At 41.0% G+C, this 21,061-nt stretch overlaps 1 protein-coding gene across 3 annotated transcripts in view; it reads right to left on the reverse strand.

Moving 5' to 3' along the window:
• iqsec1b (IQ motif and Sec7 domain ArfGEF 1b) overlaps positions 1-20,537 on the reverse strand; it is a 201,252-nt gene extending 180,715 nt beyond the window's left edge. For 2 of the 3 annotated variants that reach the window (XM_035152731.2, XM_035152730.2), the window contains exon 1: positions 19,839-20,537. In XM_035152731.2, the coding sequence (XP_035008622.2) occupies positions 19,839-20,119 (281 nt within the window). In that variant the 5' untranslated portion in view covers positions 20,120-20,537. The remainder of the gene's footprint in view (positions 1-19,838) is intronic. The other variant, XM_047339400.1, reaches the window with a different exon arrangement.
• Between the last annotated feature and the right edge of the window lie 524 nt (positions 20,538-21,061).

A 21,061-nucleotide genomic window follows, 5' to 3' on the forward strand; every position in this document is an offset into this window, starting at 1 on the left:
TCTCAGGTAAAGCTCATTGTAAAGAGGCAGCTTAGACAGTCTTGAGACAGAAAAAGACAATCAAGGGATCTATAATCAATAAGAGAGTCCTTGGACTTGCAGAGAGTGTTTAGAATGGCTGCCTGCATGTTTCAATAGTATGGATGGCTATTTCCTTCATACCGGGCAAGAGCAGGTCACTTGTCTACCTAATTAGTTTGCAGAAAAGCTTTTCCTACAGCCTAACTAGCATATTAACTATCACAAGTGCAGCATCATGAGGCCAAACAATGACTCATAATGGATGTGGGGCCACATATTCAGGAATATACTGGCTGGATAACACATTTAGAATACAAAGTCTTACTGGCCAAAAGAGAACTGTTGAGTTGCTTTTGAAATTAAAGTTTCTATACAAAACCTGATCCCCCAATTAAATGTATTATGATTTTGCAATAAAAAAAAATTCAAAATCTTCAAACATGTTTGATAGTTTAGGGTGACATGGTGGTTAGATACTGTCACCTCAAAGCAAGAGGATTCAAATCCCCGTGTGGGCAGGTTCTTTCTGTGTGGAGTTTGCATGTTCTTCCCATGTGTCTGCTTGGATTTTTACTCCAGCTTCCTCCCACAGTCCAAAGACATGCAGATGGTGTTAGATTAATTAGAGTGAATGTTTGTTTGTATCTTGGTCCTGTAATACACTGGTGACCTGTCCAGGGAGTACCCCGCCTCTCCCCCAAGGTCAGCTGGGATTTACTCCAGCCCCCTGTGACACTCAAAGGATAAGCGGCATAAATAATGGATAGATGGATGTTTGATAGCTTAACACTGTAGCTCTTAAGTACATTGCACATAACTAAGTAGGCTCTCGTCTTTAATATAAACATGAATACATATAGAAAATATAATACAAATACATCAGAGGGTTTTTTACATCGATGACAGCAACACAAGTCTACAATGATATACTGCTTGTGTTTTATTCAGTAACATGAGTCCCCTGGTGTTTTATCAGGGTCTTATCTCTGAAAGAAAATGGTGCAATAAAACAGCATTTACTCATCATGTACCTACTCCTCCAAAAGACCAGCTGTCTTTCCCTAACGGAGGCCTTTTTAATCTGAGAATCACTTATACCTGTTTGAATATTGGATGAGAGAAACCTTCCTTTAGGCATTGCTTTGTTGATGAAAGACTGTATAATGTACATAAAGAATGCCAAAAAACTATAGTTGCTTTCATTGTTTCACCCCCAGCTAATAAAAAACAATACTAATACATTTGTGGGGAGTTGATAGAGTTGCTGATCAATACCACTACCAACAATAGACCTCCCCAACCTACGACATTTCATCTACGAAAGCCAAAAAACAAACTGACAAAGAGGAAGCATTTTGAAGCATAATATATTTTTATGATCATAATGTCTTCCCAATTATCATATCTATTATAAGGCTATTTGTGCCTTTAAAGGTTGTCACTCCTTATGGTCCTACAGAAGTCACACATCACTTTGAATGTCTCGAAATATGTATAATCCTTTCTGCTGTTTCGTTGCCTGTGAGGCAGAAAATGGAACACACTGGCAGGAGGGCAGGTCGGGCAAAAATCTCCGAGAGGCTTGTCAGAGCGGAAGGCAGTGGAGCCAGGACCTCAGCCCTCTTCGCCCTGCTGATACGTCTGTGTATCCTCTGCTGGATCGGCAGTCAGAGAACCAGAAGGGTTTTCTTTAGTGATCCACTATCAGCCTGGCAGGCAGGGGGTGCTTTGGCAGCTTGCAGAGCCATTCTGCAACATCACAGAGCCGTGATCAACTCAACCTGAGGACACGTCCAACACAATGGCAACAAGGCCTCGTGGCAAAGATACAAATGATTGCTAGCTTTTTTTTACCTACTGTAGTTGATCCGTGTATACACTTTATATAATGTTAAATTGGGATGTATATATATATATATATATATATAAACTGCACTGTAATGCAACTGCAAGAACAACTTTACTAACTGCATGAATCAAATGATGCCCTTCAGCAAAGAGTCCAATGTAGAGATCAGGTTGCTGCCAGATCAGACTGAATATGAGCAGACACTGACCATAAAAAATTATGAATGTAGTTACACACCATCTGCACAGATCCGACGATGTAAATAATAAAATGCTGCACACAAAATTAAGTTAATTAAATATCCTACTACCCCATTTCCTCGAGCATGTAGTACAGGCATACAAGGAAAAAAACTATAATTGAGCTTTTAAAGCAAAACTCAAGCAAAACCCCATCGAAAACCCTTCAGTTGAGTGTGAGAGGAGCGTTCAGTGTTTTGACAGGCGGATAGTGTTCATGTCATCGCTGTACTCAGGCTTCGATTTTATACATGAGTAGTACAAAGCATTACGAGGATGCATTAGAAAATTGATTATATGTCACATATAACATCACTGTATTTTCATGTAACTTGGGGTAAAGTGATGAACCAGCTGTTAAAATGTCATATTTCTTAATCGCTGTGTTTGAAATTTGCCCCATTCACATTTTTCAGATCACAAAGGCAACTGAGTGCACGGCCATTTCAGTAGCGTTCAACTGCAGTGCACCTGAGGTCAATGGTATGCAAATATGTGAGGACAGCGCTGGAGTGTGGCTGCAAAGAAAGAGCACAGTGACCGAACAAACAGCACTTGATTCAGCAGTCAATCTTGGTCCCAAACCTCAAATGTGCACATGACCTTTGGGTAGGTATCAAGAGAGTGGAAGAAAATCATCATACTAGCAGTGGAGATGAGGTCACTCGTGGTAGACGGATGGATGAGTGAGAGGTGCAGGAATCTGGGCGGACCTAGGTATTGAGCCATGTCGCTTCATATTAACAGTCCCCTCCCTTCTTCACAAGACCTGCAGTGAGGGGCCAGGGCTGGACAGGGACCAAAAATAAATAAATATCGACACTGACATTTTGGCCCAGACCTGCCCACCACAATCGACCACACACCACTCATCATCATTATGGACCCCTCCCGCCTAAATATGTATACCAACTGCACCACTCCCCAAAATCCCTTAAGGTGTGTAATGAGTATAGAGTGAATCAAGGAAAACTGATGGAGAGCTGATAAACCTTCAAAAAGGTGTTGTTGCATAATTGTAAATCCCACTGTGATGAATTCACTGCAATCCTGTGTGTCTGAGGGTCAAAGTAATCCCAGGATGTCCTCGTGCTCCTTGCTCTCCCTGACACTCTCAGCCTCTGGGGTTTGCTCTCTCAACCTTGCTCAATAAGAGATGAGAACTGGACTAGGTTTTAACATAATGATAGAGTCAGGTAAGGACTGTTGGATCCCCTGATGAGGTGGTGCAAATTAGCTTATTTGATGCAAAAAAAAACGGGGTGAAATGTCATGATTGTCATCTCACAAAAGTTTAGCCGAGTGCATGAATTGGCAGGACCGCCGCTTCCTCGTTTCAGTGCAAGAAAGTGATATTTTTTCGGGGGACATTTTGGATTCATTACTAGTGGGAGGAAGTCGTCCACCTTTATATACGACTATGATATTGACAACACACAGGCTAACAACTAGCGAGAAACTAAAACATCCATGTCTTGCATGGAGTTAAATGCGCAGAGAACTGTGTGAATAATTACCAACACTATACATGAATTACAACATTGAGAAACTATCCAATGTGTACACAGAAACATAACAGACCCTTTAATTAATGCATTCTAATACTATTCATACACACAATGGTTCCACAATTATGACAACATCATAACTTATATTTATTTGGATGGACACAGGGATAATACAGGTCTGTACATAACACTCAAACCACAAACTAAAACTGTGTCATGTCCTTAACAGCAGACTTGCATTTGGCTGTGTCCATCAGAATATTTAGTCTTATCCAATATGGCTAATAGTAACAGCAATGAGCCCAAATGGCTAGGGGACTTTAAAAATCTGTGTAAATTGACAAAAAAACAATGGGCCAATTTACCTGTTGTATGCACCAGCCAGTGAACAAAATACAGCTGTGTCAACCCAATAGACACATGGGCCCACCAAAAAAGTGCAGAGACGCGAGGTGGCCAGTCCGGCCCAGTGAAGGACTCTCTCTCCACAGGCAGATGCAGGGAAATGTGTCAGTGGAAATGAGGTCACTCCCGTGTCAGTAGAAAATGGATGGATGGTCTGATGGTGGTTGGTACACTGTTTACATATCCAGGATCATTAGGGTCCATTATTTTGGTGAAAATACTGTTGGTTTACATTTTTGGCAGGTGTTCTATGTTCGGCAGTGTCAGTTGGTCCAGATTAATATCTTACGGACTACCCTTCCCTAATGACTTTGCCTCATCTCATCTATCTTCACCAGCAAAGAAACATCTGAACATGGATGGAATGGTACAACACATGACACAGGCTTTTACGTCTTTCCAGAATGAATTCTCCTGATCTTTCCTCTGACACCATCCTAAGGTCGAACGTTCATATCGTACTTTGCTTTAACTAAAGACGTTGCCATCAGCTTCAGTTGTATTCAGTTGTTTAGTTTTAGTTAGTAAATGTTAGCATGTTAACATGGTGAACATTGAGAGCATATCAACATGTCATTAGCAGTTCGCTGGAAGCACCGCTGAGCTTAATTACAGCCTCACACAGCCTCTGATAAGGCTGCAGACTCAAGAATTCAAACCAAGGTCGTGTAGCATATCACAACTTTTCAACAACATGCCATGAGATATAAACTGGATTTCCTACAAAGAAAAATGGATGCATGCATGCAGAGATCACCTCATCAGTTCTTAAAATTCACACAGCAAACACTTGTTTATGCATTTCCAAATTTAGAATGCATTTGCATTTTAACACAAGACTGACTCAGTGATTAACAGACAATAGTAAAATTAAATGCTCACTGCTTGATTAGGAACATTTATTCAGAAGTACCATATTAACGATGCATTCATCTTAAAAATCAAGACACATGGCTCGCCCCTGAATATTACATTAGCCACATATTACATACTGGGATTAGCATTTAAAGTGGTGATATAGGTCCAGGTATGAGTTGGTATTAGATTGAATCTTTATTGCGAACTCCTGACTGCAATTTAGACATATGTGATAAAAAAAATATGTAAACGACCATAAGAATGACAATGTATTTCAATTTTAAGTATTAACAGTTTTGTCAACCCAGCACAGTCCTAACATAGTTCATATACGTTTGATACACTGAAAGAAGCCAATGTATTTTCAGCCAGCCTTTACCAAATACCCAATGTCTGAAAGAGCCTGAGAAAATCCACACGATCCCTCTATAAGCTGAGTGGAAAATCTTTGCTTCTGGAGCAGCTCTCATTTTCAGTCTGCTGGATGATGTGAAATGAAATGGAACGCATCTCTCTGGGCTGTCAATACATATATATTGGCTCCATGGCCCCAAGGTTGGTTTTAGCCCTAAGCACAAACTGTGTAGATATCAGAAATATGAACAATATTTGTGAAGAATTTACTTTTTCATAAGCAGGTGATGGGTCACTTAAAATGAATATAAGTCCATGGGGTCAATATTTCACTTTGAAAAGAAACAGGCAAGATAATTTTCTCCTTTTCCATTCCTCTTCAAATCCCACCATGTGGCTTCACAAGATAACTGCTCTCCTGGGTTTCTGGGGTTCATGAAGATTACTGAAGTTCTGCTTGATCACAAAAGTCCACCACCAAACTTTGTCTATAAGAATGTATGGTGGGAATGCAGATTTCTGATAATCAGAATAAATTACAGTAGCAAGGAAAAGCACACAACAGCCGTGACAGATAGGTTACATAGAGTGATAGACAGACATTTAATAAGAGACATGGTATTTGTCAGACTTACTTCAAGCGGGTAAATCAGATCAGTTGAAAGAGGACAAACGATACTGAATGAACACTATTAGAAGGAACCTTTAACACAGGGACTGAAAATGTCAAGATGAAAGCTTCGTGACATCTCAGAGAAGTGTGTGTGTGAGTGTGTGTGTGTGTGTGTGTGTGTGTGTGTGTGTGTGTGTGTGTGTGTGTGTGTGTGTGTGTGTGTGTGTACCTGCTAGTATTCTTCACAGAGCTCATTTACACTCACAGCTGACCTTTAGATACTCTGCACAGCAGTGGATGACAAATATCTGATCAACAAATTAAAAAAGGTACATGTTGTGCCTGATGGATATGAACAGGATGTCTTTTTGGCTCCTCTATGAATACAATTATATGACAGTGGCAAAATGAATTGTAAGTAGGCCGACAACATGTCATGGTTATCCTGATTTCTATCTGTCATGCTGAATTCCCACCACAGGCATAGCAGGTTTTTGTTTGGCCACAGGATCATTTGCTCATGCCAGCAACACAAATAAACACACAACCTGAGAATTTTCACCTGTCTCCTCCAGAAAAGAGGAGAGGAGAACAACTGGCTGAAGTGACTTCAACCGCTGCGTTGTACATGTTGTGGAAACACTGGACAAGCCAGCGCCATTCTGTGCAGCGGGTCCAAGACACATGGGGTACACAGCTCAGGGAATTTCACTGTCTGCCGTTCCCAGCACTACCAGAGGCTGACCCGAGGCCAGTTTGATGACCTGCTAGCTCAGGTCAGTTCCAGGACCCGTCACCAGTGAGTTTCCTTTTTCACAACTGATAATCTTTTGCAACATCACAACACGCACATTTTTCACTCAAGTTCAAATATTTCAACTCAAGCAGGTGAAGTGAATGGGGCAAATTTCACATCTATTCACTTTGTATGTAATCTAAAACTTGCTTCATGTTTGGTGTGAACACACAATCACAGTTTTATATCAGACTTAGTTTGATTGCAATGTAAAAGTACATCGGATTTTTTTTTCTTTTCTTTTACGTACTCTTGACGCCTTTTTCCACCTTCCACCTTGAGCTCAACAGATGTGGTGTGTAATACTCTACTCCACTACAGTGTTCAAACTGTCCATCCATTATCTACACCAGTGGTTCTCAACTGGTCTGGCTTCGGGACCCACCATCACCCCTTAATGACAAGCCGCGACCCAAATCGAGGACAATGTTCAACTTCTCAAATTTATTTAATGAAAAGATGGTGCAGTTTGAACCTGAGATAGTACAGAATATCACAGTATGCCAACACAAAGAAACAAGTTTAATGATAAACCAAAACGACCAGCAAGTGGTGATGCTAGAGAGGGGAATATTCCCTTTTACACTCATTCAGCTGCATTTTAATTAAAAACCAAAAAGTGCATCTTAAGGACACAAGGTAATACAACATACATAACAATTCAGTAACTTAAGTAAGTACTTAAGTAACTTAAGTAAGGAGTGTGAATAGACGGCACTCCTGTGTAAAAATCCCTTCAAAATAAAAACACAGGATTTCTTTCTGCACATTTTTTTTTGCCCAGGCAAAGGCCCGCGACCCACTGAAAACGGGTCCACGACCCACTTTTGGGTCCCGACCCACCAGTTGAGAATCACTGATCTACACCACTTACTTGAGGGTTCCAGGCAGGGCTGGAGCTAAGCCCAGCTGACATTAGGTGTAAGGCAGGGTAAAACGTTGACAGGTAACCAGCGTATAGCAGGGCTGACATATAGAGACAAACAACCATTCCTACTCACATTCACACTGACGCTCAATGGAGAACATCAAAGGATCCTGGCTCTTGCTGTGAGACTGTGAGGCGACAGTGCTAACCACCGCATTACTTCCCCACCATGCAACCTGTGCATCATGTGACTGATGAAGACAGTTAAAGCATCAATGGGCTACTGTTTGTAGCGTCACTACCTTATAATAAGTGCCAATGGTACCAATACCTCAGCTACCTGCCACCGTAGCGGGCACTCAGGAGTATCCTTAAGCGATGCTGCTGTATGGACTCTACTTGTTTTTCCTAAAAGGAAAGTATTTGCATCCGTTTACAATTGGATGGAGGGATTTTTTTCTTATACAGCTAAGATAACCATACCTAGATCCCAAGTTAATACCAGATAGTACAAACGTTTTCAACTTTTCCAAGTAGCTCTCTCGCCTCTCCCTCCTGCATGTGGTATTCTGTTAATCACGTGGTGTAATAAAGGTCATTTGTTGATGTGATTTTATAAGACATTAGGAGCATTTGATCTGATGCAGCAGCTCTCCCTGCTAAAAAAATGTGGTTGAGGAATGAATCACAATTGCAATTTTAAGTAACCATAAGTAAACCAAAAGTCACCATATAATTCTACTGCAATCAGACTCAGTGAGGTCCACAAGAAAAGTTGGTGTAGTGACAACACTGTAAAACAAAAGTACTTGTGTCCCTCTCAGGAGAATGGAGAAGGAAGAAGGACAACTCTGCTTATGTTCGTGTTAAAGCCTCAAGATTCATTCATCATCATATAGAAGTGAATTTCCTCCCTAGTGTTTATCATGTCCTCCACAAACTATCCCCTGCAGCATTTAAGATGTTAATGACTAAACAGATGATTCAGGGAACCGTGAATCCCAACTGGCACTTTTGACTTTCATTCATCCCACTGGAATAACTGTGCAAACTCTAACATGAACCAACGTGCACAGTGGCCCACACCCACATCCATGATGACTGACAAGGCGGCAGACGGAATTGCAATTCCAGCTTGTTCAACAATGAGCCTTTGGGTCCACTGTGATATAATGGATGAGCAGCGATCAGGCCAGTTTTAAAGACAGGTCCTGTAGCTGGCAGAGAAATGACTCCAGCCCAATGATACATGGCCTCCATTGACACATCTGATAAAATCCTAGAGAAAAATGTTATCATCTGCTCTCAGAGAACGGTGCCAAGAGGAGCTCACCTGAGGTCATCTGGCTGGGTGAAGACCACTACTGATAAAGAACACAATGTATGATGGTTCAAAGCAAGACATGTGGAGATAAATAAGTAACAGTGGTGCTTAAATCATAATGTGTGAAGGTTTTGTACATTCAAAATCATTTGTAAGAATTTGATACAATAGGATAAAAAACCATACACATCAACTAACCCCCTGGTAACTCCAAAAGATGGTATTTCAGTGTAGCTTACAGACATGCTGTGGAACTTGTGGGTGACACGGCTGCATCTAGCAGCGGGCGTCATTTAAACATATTTTTTTGAGGCTATTGTCCACAGAGGCTATATTTGCCATGTCTGACTGTTTTGTATATTTTTTTTTTTGTATGGTTTTCTATACTTGACAGACAGACCACTGATTACTTTAGGGACCCTTCTCCTAGCAACCCCCATTTGGCTTTGTCCAGTGACAATCACAATAAAGGTTATTCAAACAAGACACCCACATTCTCATTAATGTTGACTGAAAAAGACCAAAGCAGCATTGTGTAATTCTACAATAATACATTTTGCTGAGAGTGAGAAGAATAAAAGAAGAATATGCAGCTGCAGATAGGGTTCGGTACCAAAATCCTGTGCCAATCAGGCAACAGTTTCTATATGTGCAGTAACCACCAGACCGAAGCACAACGCAGGTGTTGGTGCTTGAAACTTTAGAACAATACAGTGTAAAGGGAGGAACACGACAACAATGTGTTTTGTGTTTGGGTGATGAGGAGAAACGTCTTGAAGAGTTTGGAGTATTTTGCTGTATTAAGCACTGAAACTGTTATTTTGTGTTAATTATTTTTGTTATGGTTAGGTTTTATGTATTTTGTGATTTTGTTATGTAAATTTGTTGAGAGTTTTGCACTTATTTATAGTTGTACGTTTAAATCAATACTTTAAAAAGTTTGAAGGTTAAAATTTTTCATTTAAAATTCCAATTTGCCTGAGCAATAAAAAAAGCCGCTCTTACCATCTGCCACCGTTTAGGCACCGGAAACATTATAAAAGTGTTGATTTAGCTCCGGTATTGAAAAAAATAAAGTTATAATCAAGCTTACCTGCAGATAACTGAAAGACACAGACTGTTCTGCAGTTCAGTTTTATATCACAGCTACAGTTTTAATCATAACATGTAAATACTTCCTCAATGACAGTAAAGAAAGCTCAGTACAGAGCATAGAAATGTAGCCATGTGGAAAATTGGACTGTGGAACTGCTCACATTGCAAAATCAACTGGCCAAAACTTTCTGGCCTGACAGAAATCCTACCGATCACCTGAGAGTGTGATGGTTGATCATTCAGGTGATTGATCAGGCACCATGACGCTTCTGCATTAAACATTGTGTCAAACACAATATGGCAGAACTTGAGCCTGATTCAAAAGTTACTCAACCATTTGGCATTAAAAGCTAAATTCATCTGTACTTTGTCTGCAGAGCTTTTCAGAACTGGTTCCAAAAATGGTGAACAATATTTACTAACACTGTCTGATAAGGCATCACCAACAATACAGAGATGTTGAAGGTAATGGAATACTAATGGATCTGAAAAGTTTGGAGCCTGCTCCTTCCCAGACGACAGCAGCTGCAGACGGCTTTTATTTCCACTCCAGTTACTTGACAGTGTCAGATATTAGGCTGGATATCTCTGGGTTTTGGACTAATCGTCAGATAAACGCCACCTTGGACACCGAGGGAAATTATGAGCATGTTTCAAAATGTTCTGACCCATTATTGACAAAACAATTGAGAAAATAATCCGCACATTTATCGACAGTGAGGATAATTATTAGCTGCAGCCCTATTCTGTGCATTTCTACTCTGCATAGAAAAAGATGAAGATAAAGAAAAACAAAAATGTGGAAGTGCAGGTGGCTGAGAGAGGCCAAGTTCATCAAGTTTATCTCTGTCATGGAAACTACTGCTCAAACAATATAAGGACAAGCTCAGGTTTATTACAGACCTTTGACAAAAGCAATGTGGGAAACCTGCTGACTCAAGGGAACATTCAGCATTCTGCATTGGTTGGGCCTTATAGATGCACACAATACATACAATGGCTGGGAGAGAAACTCTGTCTCTAACAATGTAAATCCAAACACTTTTAATCTTGCTTTTTGGCAGGGAGTCAAACATGTATATAATTTGTAACAGTCTGCTCCAGTAAAAGATACTCTATGCTCCCCACACTGCCACAAGCTTATTGATGAGCGTATTTTAGCACAGAGCCAGTGGTCCGTTCTCAGAGGAATCATATTTAAAATTTTAACAGAAAGGTCACAAAATGTTTATAAATTAATATAGATTTAATTCAGACACAGGGACGCTTCACTTAAGTGTTTCCAAATGTGACCACATATTTTAAAATTATCAATACATGCTAAATCCAGCTCCTCTCACCTCAGCCTGCCATGTAACTGCCAATAAAGAAGTGCTGACGAGTCACAAACCAGGACACAACACACACTAATACACTTCAGTCAGCAGTGTTGGTACTTATACCTCATATACTGATCAATGTAAGGAGGGCATGAACAGGATACTCCACTGATTAAACATTAAACTTAAAGAGTGTTGAAGATTTGGGTGTGTTATACTAAAGGCAGATAATGTAGCCCTGAGTTTGGCATGAATCGAAATTATGAATATTAAACATTTTAAGAACTATGAAAACAACACAATGAAAACTATGAAAAATAACCATCACAGGTCGACAATGAAGCCATTTTTGCACTGGTTATTGTGGGGGAACCACGTCGTTTTGCAGGGGTGTTGGAGAAACTGTCTGTATGTTGACAATATTTTAATTTCTATGTAGTATTTAATTTCTTTATGAATTAAACTTGTTCATAAAGCTGTTTCTTTAAGGATAAGGAGGGCAACCAGAATTTTTATGTTCACCAATTTATGTTATTAACTAACTGTTGTACTTTGTGGTATAAGAACAGTGTGATTCCAAATGGAAGGTTTAAGAAGCAGCAGTGTCTATAATAGATTTAATTTCTGCAAGTATTGCTTTCACTTTAACTTATAATGTGCAACACAAGTTTGTTGACGTCCAGTGCAATTTGTGCAAATAAATATAAAGAGGCTGAGCCCTCAGCTTCAAATCTATAGAAACACTTAAGGGTAAGATTCCTTCTCAAAAAGCTCATTAGCTAACAATATAGTATATATATGGATACTGGATCTATTCCAGAAGTATTCAGATTCAATTAATTGTTCCTGTAATGCAATGGGTGATGATACTAATCACCAAAAAAATGAAACCTGGTTTGTAGTAGTCTGAATCAACCCTGTTGATAGATTACATGAACTCAAACAGTAAACTATTTCATTTATGGCTAAATCAAAGTCTTGTTGTTGTTACTGTTTGAAATAGTTTTATTAGCACACTCTGTCAAACTGCTTTTATTTATGTCCAAGATGCAAATCATTTGTTATTATTAAATGTTATGAGTTTTTTTATATATGCTTTATGTTACTGGGATTTTCACTAGGTTTGTATTTAAAGAAGATTGGTGAAAATGTTTGGAGGTAAAGTATTTTAGTGAAAAACTGTGTTGTATTTTACACTTTCTTTCTCCTGGTTGGATGATTATAAATTATTATTATATTGTGTTTGAGAAAGGTAACTTCTTGAAGCAGGTTTAATGAAGCATTTATGTAAAGTTACATCCATGTTCAATAAATGTTTGATCAGCTCAGCTGCTCTTTTGGGCATGTGTATCTGCATAATTCAGTAAATAACATTAAACACTTACTCCACATCAGTCACACTTTTCAACACGATATAGAAAACTGCATTTTAAATGCATTTGCCGTCCCCAACCAGAACCAACAAGACGGCATGATTCATAAAACAAGGAAATTATTTGCTGACTAATGTGGAGGTTTCACAGTCGCTGCAAGATAATTATAATATAATAACATTACGCAGCTGCTATTGTCATTATAGTGAAAATGTGTTTTGTTGTAAATCATATCAGACTGGCATTAAAACCAACATTAAAGTCATTATGAGTGAAGAAAATGTTTCCTGTTAATGTGGACATTAATTAAGTTTTCAATCTCACATCATGATCTCACAACAGGGGGCAAACTCAAAACCAATCTCATAAGAAAAGCTTGATACACCCGGAAAAACAGCCTTATAATTAAAAGCAGATGCATGAACCAGATCTGTGTTACTCAGCTTTCATTTGACATAATAGTGGATTGTTGGATCTGTTGTGTGTTCATTGTGAAACCATTTATTTCATACATCAATTTCTCATTAGTATGTGCCTTTCAAAGCCAGTGCAGATTGTAAATAAATCACCACATTCTGCATCTTCTGATGTGTAACTTGTATTAACCCTCTGGCAAGTTTACATGCATAAAACATCAAAATACAGGAACAACATAAAGCAAGTGTACATGATGTTATATGTCAGTGTTCAAACTCTGACAGAATCATATAAGGTAGCACATCTCTTTTACTTCAAACACCCATCATGAATATTTCATTCCAAAATGCATTCTCCTTTTGAAAGTGTATTTATTCTTCTCATCTTCTATATTCAAATGGCAGCATGTCGACGCCACCCTCAGGCTTCAAAATCTACAGTGTTCTCTGTGTGGAATGGATTTCTGCCTTGGCTTTAAATGCATCACAAACAGTGTATGTTTCACAGCCTGCCCACAGCAGCTGTGGAATACTGTCTGTGCTTACTCAAACTTGAAACTTTGTTAAATTCCCAAACAATTTTCATATGTCTTCGGGCAACGTTCACTTTTTTTTGACACTCTGAGCTGCTGCCCAGTGAAGTGTTACAAGTGCTTCCTGCAGTGCCACACACTCACATGTAAACACGACAAACTGATGAGGCCTTTCTTAAAGAAAGCAGCTCATGCAGTGTCTGAGGGACATACAGTGCTGGAATTGGATCATTCTTTGTGTCTATGAGTGAATGTAATGTGATGGAGAGAATCCTAAACCAGGGTGTATAATAAACAATAATGATAATCCAGAGCAGACCTGTTATACCAAATTTTACCAGTGGGCGAAATACTTGACTGAGACTCACCGGAGTGGAAGATAATGAGATAGAGAGCCCATGCATGAGAGATTAGTGACTACAGTCCCCTTGTGCTACATCCATACTACTACGTTTGCATTTAAAAACGTCATTTTCAAACTAAAATAAACTCCATCCACACAAGCGTCTTGGCTCTGTATCGGTTTTTATCCCTCTCCATACTCTCATGCCTGAAATTACACGTCATTTGACCACTCATGTAACCTGGGCGTGAACATGGCAGTCTAAACAAGAACTGGTTATATCGCATAATGGCTCGTCTTCTACACAGGCAAGCAGCTGTATCATTGTTAAATGCAGAATTTTACTGCAAAACAGCTGCAAGCAAAGATGGCAGGGTCAGCAATGCTTGTAACTGATTATCCATGTTGCGTTCTACACTGGTAGCCAAGGCCAGCTGGTTTTTTCTTCAGGGGATTCATTTGATAGGAGCCTGACAAATCAGCAAAGACCACATCGGGACCAAAAAGACCCAATCAGCAAGCGATTGTTAGTGTCTATGTCATCGTTTCAGAACATCTTAGTTTGTGTGCGTTCAGATTGAACTGTAGCCCAGCAGTTTTCAGACTGAAACGGGGCCATCAGCGTTTCCGAACTATATTAAACTAAGATATTACAATCATTATCGGACATTTGTTGGTCTCTCTCCCAGCTTGCCGGTGATTCGCAAGGCATTCTGGGTACACCTAGGTTTGAAGTGAGGGACGGAAAAATCTCAGTTTTGAGGGGTATAGAGCCCTACGCCTTGGCCCTACCCCTCCGTCCCAACAGGTATTGGGACAGCCTACCCCTACATGTGAACGCAAGGGGAAGGGCTAAGGGGTGAAATGGGATTGGGCCAAAGTCTACCTCATCTCCTCACCTTGTCACCCCAAAAATTCCCTCTGCACTACTGAGGTATAATACTAGTGTGTACTAGTGCTGTGGCCCTGTTTCACACATGGGCCCTGTGGTAAAATCTAGTCATGAACCTGTAATAATTTACTTTCATATTGTGCTCACAAGGCAAATTCTCCCTAACAAACTTTGAATCACTTCCCACAACCTTAATGACTGAGAGACAACCTGAGGTCAGGTGGTGTTACCCTGGGTTTCTGAGTGGGCATAAAATGAAGCCGTCGTGTGTAGTCTGCTGTGGACTCTGTAATTACAGAATCCAACAGGGGCCCAACAGCAACATCCTGCCCTTGGCCACTTAATCTGTCCTGTTAATCCAGCACTTCCTATATTCATAAATTAAAGCCATTTCATTTCACTGACCCAGATCTTCAGGCCATGTTGGTTTGTCACTTCAATAAACCTGAAAACTGGTGTTGCAAATGTGTTCAAACCATCAACTGAGGGAATCTTTTTCCTGTATTGTTGGGGACACACATGCAGTGTGACTTTGATAAGAGCCACATGAAGCACAAAGTAAACAATGGATTAGCTCATAAAGTGGACTGTGGTAGGAACAACATGCTCCCACTCGATCTGCACATAAATACTGCTCAAACCTCCAAGCAGCCCTCTCTCACATTGATTACCTGGAGTAACAGGGTGACCTATCATGCATAACGTTCATGTGTGTGCGTGTGTGTCAGAGGAACTGGGAGGGACAGAGCTCCCCCATTGGCCTTCCAGTCAAGGCTGGGACCGTACATGCTGACAGCGGTCAGCATAAAAAGAACAGCTGACGTGGCGCGACTGCTGACTGACCACCGGGGACTGGACTCCTCTCAACTGTGTGTGCGTGTGTGCGTGCGTGCGTGCGTGCGTGCGTGCGTGTGCAGAGCAAGTGATTTTAACTAAAAATATTTGACTTTTAACCACATGCAAGAGGAAAGCAAAAATAAATCCTCATGCTCTTTGCGCTCAGGTTTAAAAAAAGGCAACACTAGGATGGAAAATCCTGAGAGACGAGCACCCACCCCCTGCCCTGCACTGATAACTATTTATAGCCCTGTACAAATGATGAGTGAGCAAATATGATAATGATGTCATAGGTTAAAAGGCCTGACAGTATTGCACTCGGCACAAATAAACGGCAGGGTATTGCTGCAGAAGCAGCTTTCCTGAGCAAAAGTAAATTTAGTGAAGGCGGTATATTTTCAGCAGATGCGGCGGCGTAACTGGTGGCATCTGAACTTGTGCTGTGATCATCAAAATATCTGTTTGACTCTAGAGCTAATCATTCATCACCACAGATGCAATTTCATACTCAGACGGGCATGGAGGCAGGAGCACAGAGCGAGTTAGGGATGCTACCATGGCACTTGCACAGACTATATCAATTTGTCAAATATCACAGTTTATTCCTCTGATATCTTTGGTTTTACTGCAGGCGATGTGAAAATCAATAAACAGGACCGTTTTATTGCAATTCTGGATTACCAAGGTTCTTATATCTTATTCTGATGGAGCACATCAAGTTCGGTGATTCCACTGATTTTACACGTCAAGTTCATTTTCATCATCACTGAAAACATTAGGTTGATGTAATGCTGACTGTGGCCCTTGGTGATGTCATCAGGGTTATGTAAGATAACTCGGCTTAGGCCGTCTGCATTACAAACTGCAGTGTTGGGGTTTGTATAAAAACACCACTCAACACACTAGGAGGCTCTGATTGAGGGTTTCTTTACATGTACACTACTTGCTTGGACCATCAGACCTTTAAGTTTAGTCCGATTCGGGGCATTTTAACACCTGAAAGTTCAGACCCATGTCATAAGTAAGGTTTCATGTCTTTGTTACATTGTTTACATTTGATCCGGTTAGTTTTGGTTTCAAAGTGCAATTTACTCCACTTTGTATAACATACACACTTCCTGTCTTCATCCCCAACATTGGCTAGGTCTACCTACTTGATTCTATTATTGTATTAATTTGATTGATTGCTACCACCATCACCAATGTCCGGCAAATGTGTCAAAGAATCATACTCATCTTTCAAACATTATACTGTCAAAGGCGAAGATTGCAAACTCTGTTTCTGGAGAGACCAATAATGTGCCTTCTTCTTTTCTCCTTTTTTTAATGCCGTCTCAACTTACTGCAATTGATCAGAAGGTCCGAACTATCCCCAAAAGGGTTTTCACACTGCTAACGAACCACATCCATGGTTTGCTTGACCCCTATCGATCTCTTTTGGTTCACTACATTTTGGTCTGTCGGTCCAGACACATTTCACATCTGTTATTTTGGTTTGGACTAAATTTAAAAAAGTCAAAAAGTTTCATTGTTTGGTACAAGGTAGGTTTGAAAGTGGGCCATGGATCAAACTGAACTGTGGTTTAGTTCATTTGCAGTGTGAAAACACGTTTTGGGGACGGTTCAGACTCCACCAATTAAAGGCTCATCAGCTGTTAAACAAGAGAAGAAGAAAAATAGCCTGAAAAGAACTAAAAATGAACTGCTGTAGAAACTCAGAAAAGTTATTTTCTGAGAGGATGAGAAAGAGAGAACAGCATGAGAAGCACATTTAGATGATGACGGTAAGACGTAGGTGTGACAGACGAACTTGCAAAATTCCTATGTGAAACTAAAACGATGACCAGATCTAATGTGTAAAATTTATCGAAAATATACTCATTGGTTCGGACCTTGATCTGGACTTTCAGGTGTGAAAACACCCTGACATACTGCCCAGCTACATCAAGGGAAAGGTAGAATCTAGTCTCTTGGTACCTGATCCACACACTGAGGCAGGATATATCTCTTGAACATTATCTTGAACTCCATCTCCCCCAATTTAAGTACAACACTAAATCACTGGACTGCAACGTTATATAGGTTTTCAATTCACTCTGAAGCCATTCTCCCTTTTAGCAGTTTCCCAATTAGGTTTCCAAGAACACCTTCTCTATCAAAATTAGAGCTGCGATAGTTGATTGACTGAAAATGAACTGCCAACCATTTTGATAGAGCGTTAATTGTTAATATCATTTATCAAACAAACTGCTTTTCTGTTTAACATCATAAAAAAAACATATTATCCATCCATGCTAGACTGCCCCTTTCGTTTGGGGAAATTTGAATGGGTAAACTCTTTATATACTCAACAATTAATATTTATTATACTAATAATGAAGAAAAAACAATTAACAGATTACTGAAAGGAATTGTTAAATTCACCATTACTCCCAGCTAATGTCAATGTCCCATTCTGAACCAGGACTGTAAAATGCTTATCATGGCTTCCTCCTGGAACTAAAACTTTTCAGTCAAACATCCATTCATAAAATATGGTGTCATAAAATGTGTCATATGAAACTACAGAGTCACTGCATGGCAGAAAATCCTCTAAGTGACCTACAAGCTGTAAAATAAACACACGCAACAGCAAAGTGAAAAAAATAAATATTATTCCAACAGAGAAGGGTTTTCCATTAAAGTCAATACAAACCATGCAAGAACACCCAGGATGTCTCCTCCACAGGCTCACTGCTCAGTAGCAGAGCGGTGGCTGCCATCTTTGATTTTACATGGTTTGTATTGACTTTAATGGAAAATACCTTTTTCTGTCTGAATGTCTCTCGTGTTAGTTTGCAGCCGCCTGAAGCCTGTTTTCGCAGATAGTAGATTTCCTAACATCCAGCAAGGCTGTGTTTTCAACCCTTGGCCACAGAGCACATTTTATCAGCTGATCAAACCCTGAAATGTTCTTCTACTTCTGGGCATTGGTGTCCTGATCATTTGTATCCGGCTGGACCAGGGCTATATATTAATATTGGGATTAGTGCTACACCTGAGTCCCTCAAATGAAAAGAAAATACTATGAAATGATGATGAAAATGTCGTACGTCCAACAGTCTTAATCCAAAGACATATTTAGAAAGCAGCAGATAAGGCAGCAAATCCTCTAATCAAAGAATCTGGGAGCAGAGAATGTTTGACACCTGGATCAGAGATAATCAATATCCCTCATACTGCGATTGTATCTGTACAATGCTGCAGAAACAGGCACTGTGTGCATTAGAAATGAAAGTATTTTATAAGATAGTGCATGTAGTGGCAAGTGGTGACCTAAGAAAGTGTAAAGCCTCTTAAAAGCAGTCTGCAGCCTGGAGTTGTGAATAAATAAATACACAACACCACAATGTGCAAACCATGTGGCTGCACTAAGTTCCCTACGCGCACCACAAACTGCAGTTTTTAGTCTACAATACCCACAGCGTGCACCCATGTCTCACCATTCAATCCACCCTCTATGTGTTGGCAGTCTTGATGGAACATTTGTGAGTCGCTGTTATAGTAGCACCGGGCACTTCTCCAAGCCAAGTGCGTCTTTTCAAATTAAAAGCCAGCCACGGTGGTGAGGGAAATAAGTCAAAGTCAAACTGCTGTTGTACACACCGAGTGTACATCACGTAAATCAATCACTGGCAACAACTTGGTGGATGTTTTCCAAGCAGATGGTGAGACTCGACCAAGCAGAGAACCAAAGGCGCGTAAACGTGTTTCCTGACAACAACACATGCACAGCGCGCAATTTCCACGCGTGTCATAATAAAAGTCACACCCACTGATCCGGTGCTCTGACACAGCCCGAGCTCCCCTTCAGACAAATACTCGTGATGTTATACGGTGTCTCTACAGTGCGCCTTTTAACGGGATCCGCATTACGCAACAGCCGTGGAACGCGTGCGTAGCCTGCGTGTGAGCCTGGCTTAATCCCGGACAATGTATAAATTACACGGATCAGTAAAAACAGAAGATGTCAGTGACAGAAGTGACAGAGAAGTGGACATTTGGTTCGGTTGCGTGGTTCCACCTGACGGGGATGATGAACACAGAGACCTCTCCGGCCCTGGAGCAAACAATCTGGTGACACAATAAACTTTGGCAGCGTCCTGTCCGTCCACAGCGCGCAGCACACGCGCACACACACGCACACACAACTTACTTTTCCTGCAGCACGTTCTCCTTGATGGCTCCCAGGCTGGAGTGGTTCCCCTGCTGGAGCCTGCAGGTGGCCAGGTGCCGCTGGTGCTGGTCCTTCAGACAGGCGTTTTCCTTGCAAAGATCCGTCACCTGCAGCTCCAGCTCTTCGATCCGGACCCGCTGCTTCTCCAGCAGCTCCTGCTGGGTCTCGATGATCTTGTTTAGCTCCTGCAGGTACTCCGCCGCCTTGCTGGGGTTCTCTGCCGGGTTCTCCATCTCGTAAAAGCCCCGTTGCCCGTCCATGAAGGCGATATCCACACACGCAGGGAAGCAGCCTTCTCGCTCCCTCTCTTCCACTCTCGCGCCCTCACACACGCACACACACAAACAAACGCACGCTCAGTAGTAGTGACACTGAGCGCTGTCACCATCCAGAGACCCTCCCTCGCTCCGACATGGCTGCTTCGTAGTGTAGTGGCAGCCGCTTTGCTGGGAACTTGTCCGGGGGTTTGTTGCGCTGCTGTGCGCCGCCGCCGCCGCGTCCACGATCTCTGCAGCGCAACAGCCCAACTAAAGCTCCGGCAGCCGCTCCGCGCACAGGAGCACCGTTAACCCTCTCACTGCTGGAGCTCTGACACGCACACACACACACACACACACACAGTTTGTGTATCAACAGGTAGGCTGAGTTTGTGTCGCGCAGTGACACAGACTCACTCTGTACCTGGACTGTCATTTCCACTCATGTCATCTCAGTGTTTGTCCATACAGGAGCCAAACTACTTCCACATCCCTCCACCAGCTCCAGCCTGCACACGACTAGTCAACCCTGGAGCTGTGTCCTGCTCAGTCAGGTAACAAAAAGACAGAGAGGAGATAATGATGATTATAAAAACACAAATATGATTCTAAATATTTTAGCCAAATCCAATGCAATTGAAGTTACAGAAAAAAACATAACATGCCTCCATACTGCTCCTGTGGTGTCATCCAAGTGTCCGGAAGCCCAACATTCAATTTCAACAATTCTTTTCTGTTGTTTTTTACGACTGAAGAATAGGTCACCATTTACTTGAATTGTATCGGATTTGGCTACAATATTGTTCACCCCTGAGACTCCAAAAGTGTTTTGTGGACTCAAACACTTCACCCACCCCTCTATCAGCATAGTGGCGAGATATAGAGTCAATTTTCCTTTTCGGGTGAACTATCCCTTTAATGCTGCCTGGTTCAATGCATCGATGG

Source organism: Hippoglossus stenolepis, chromosome 3 (assembly GCF_022539355.2).
Source record: "Hippoglossus stenolepis isolate QCI-W04-F060 chromosome 3, HSTE1.2, whole genome shotgun sequence".
NCBI lineage: Eukaryota > Metazoa > Chordata > Actinopteri > Pleuronectiformes > Pleuronectidae > Hippoglossus > Hippoglossus stenolepis.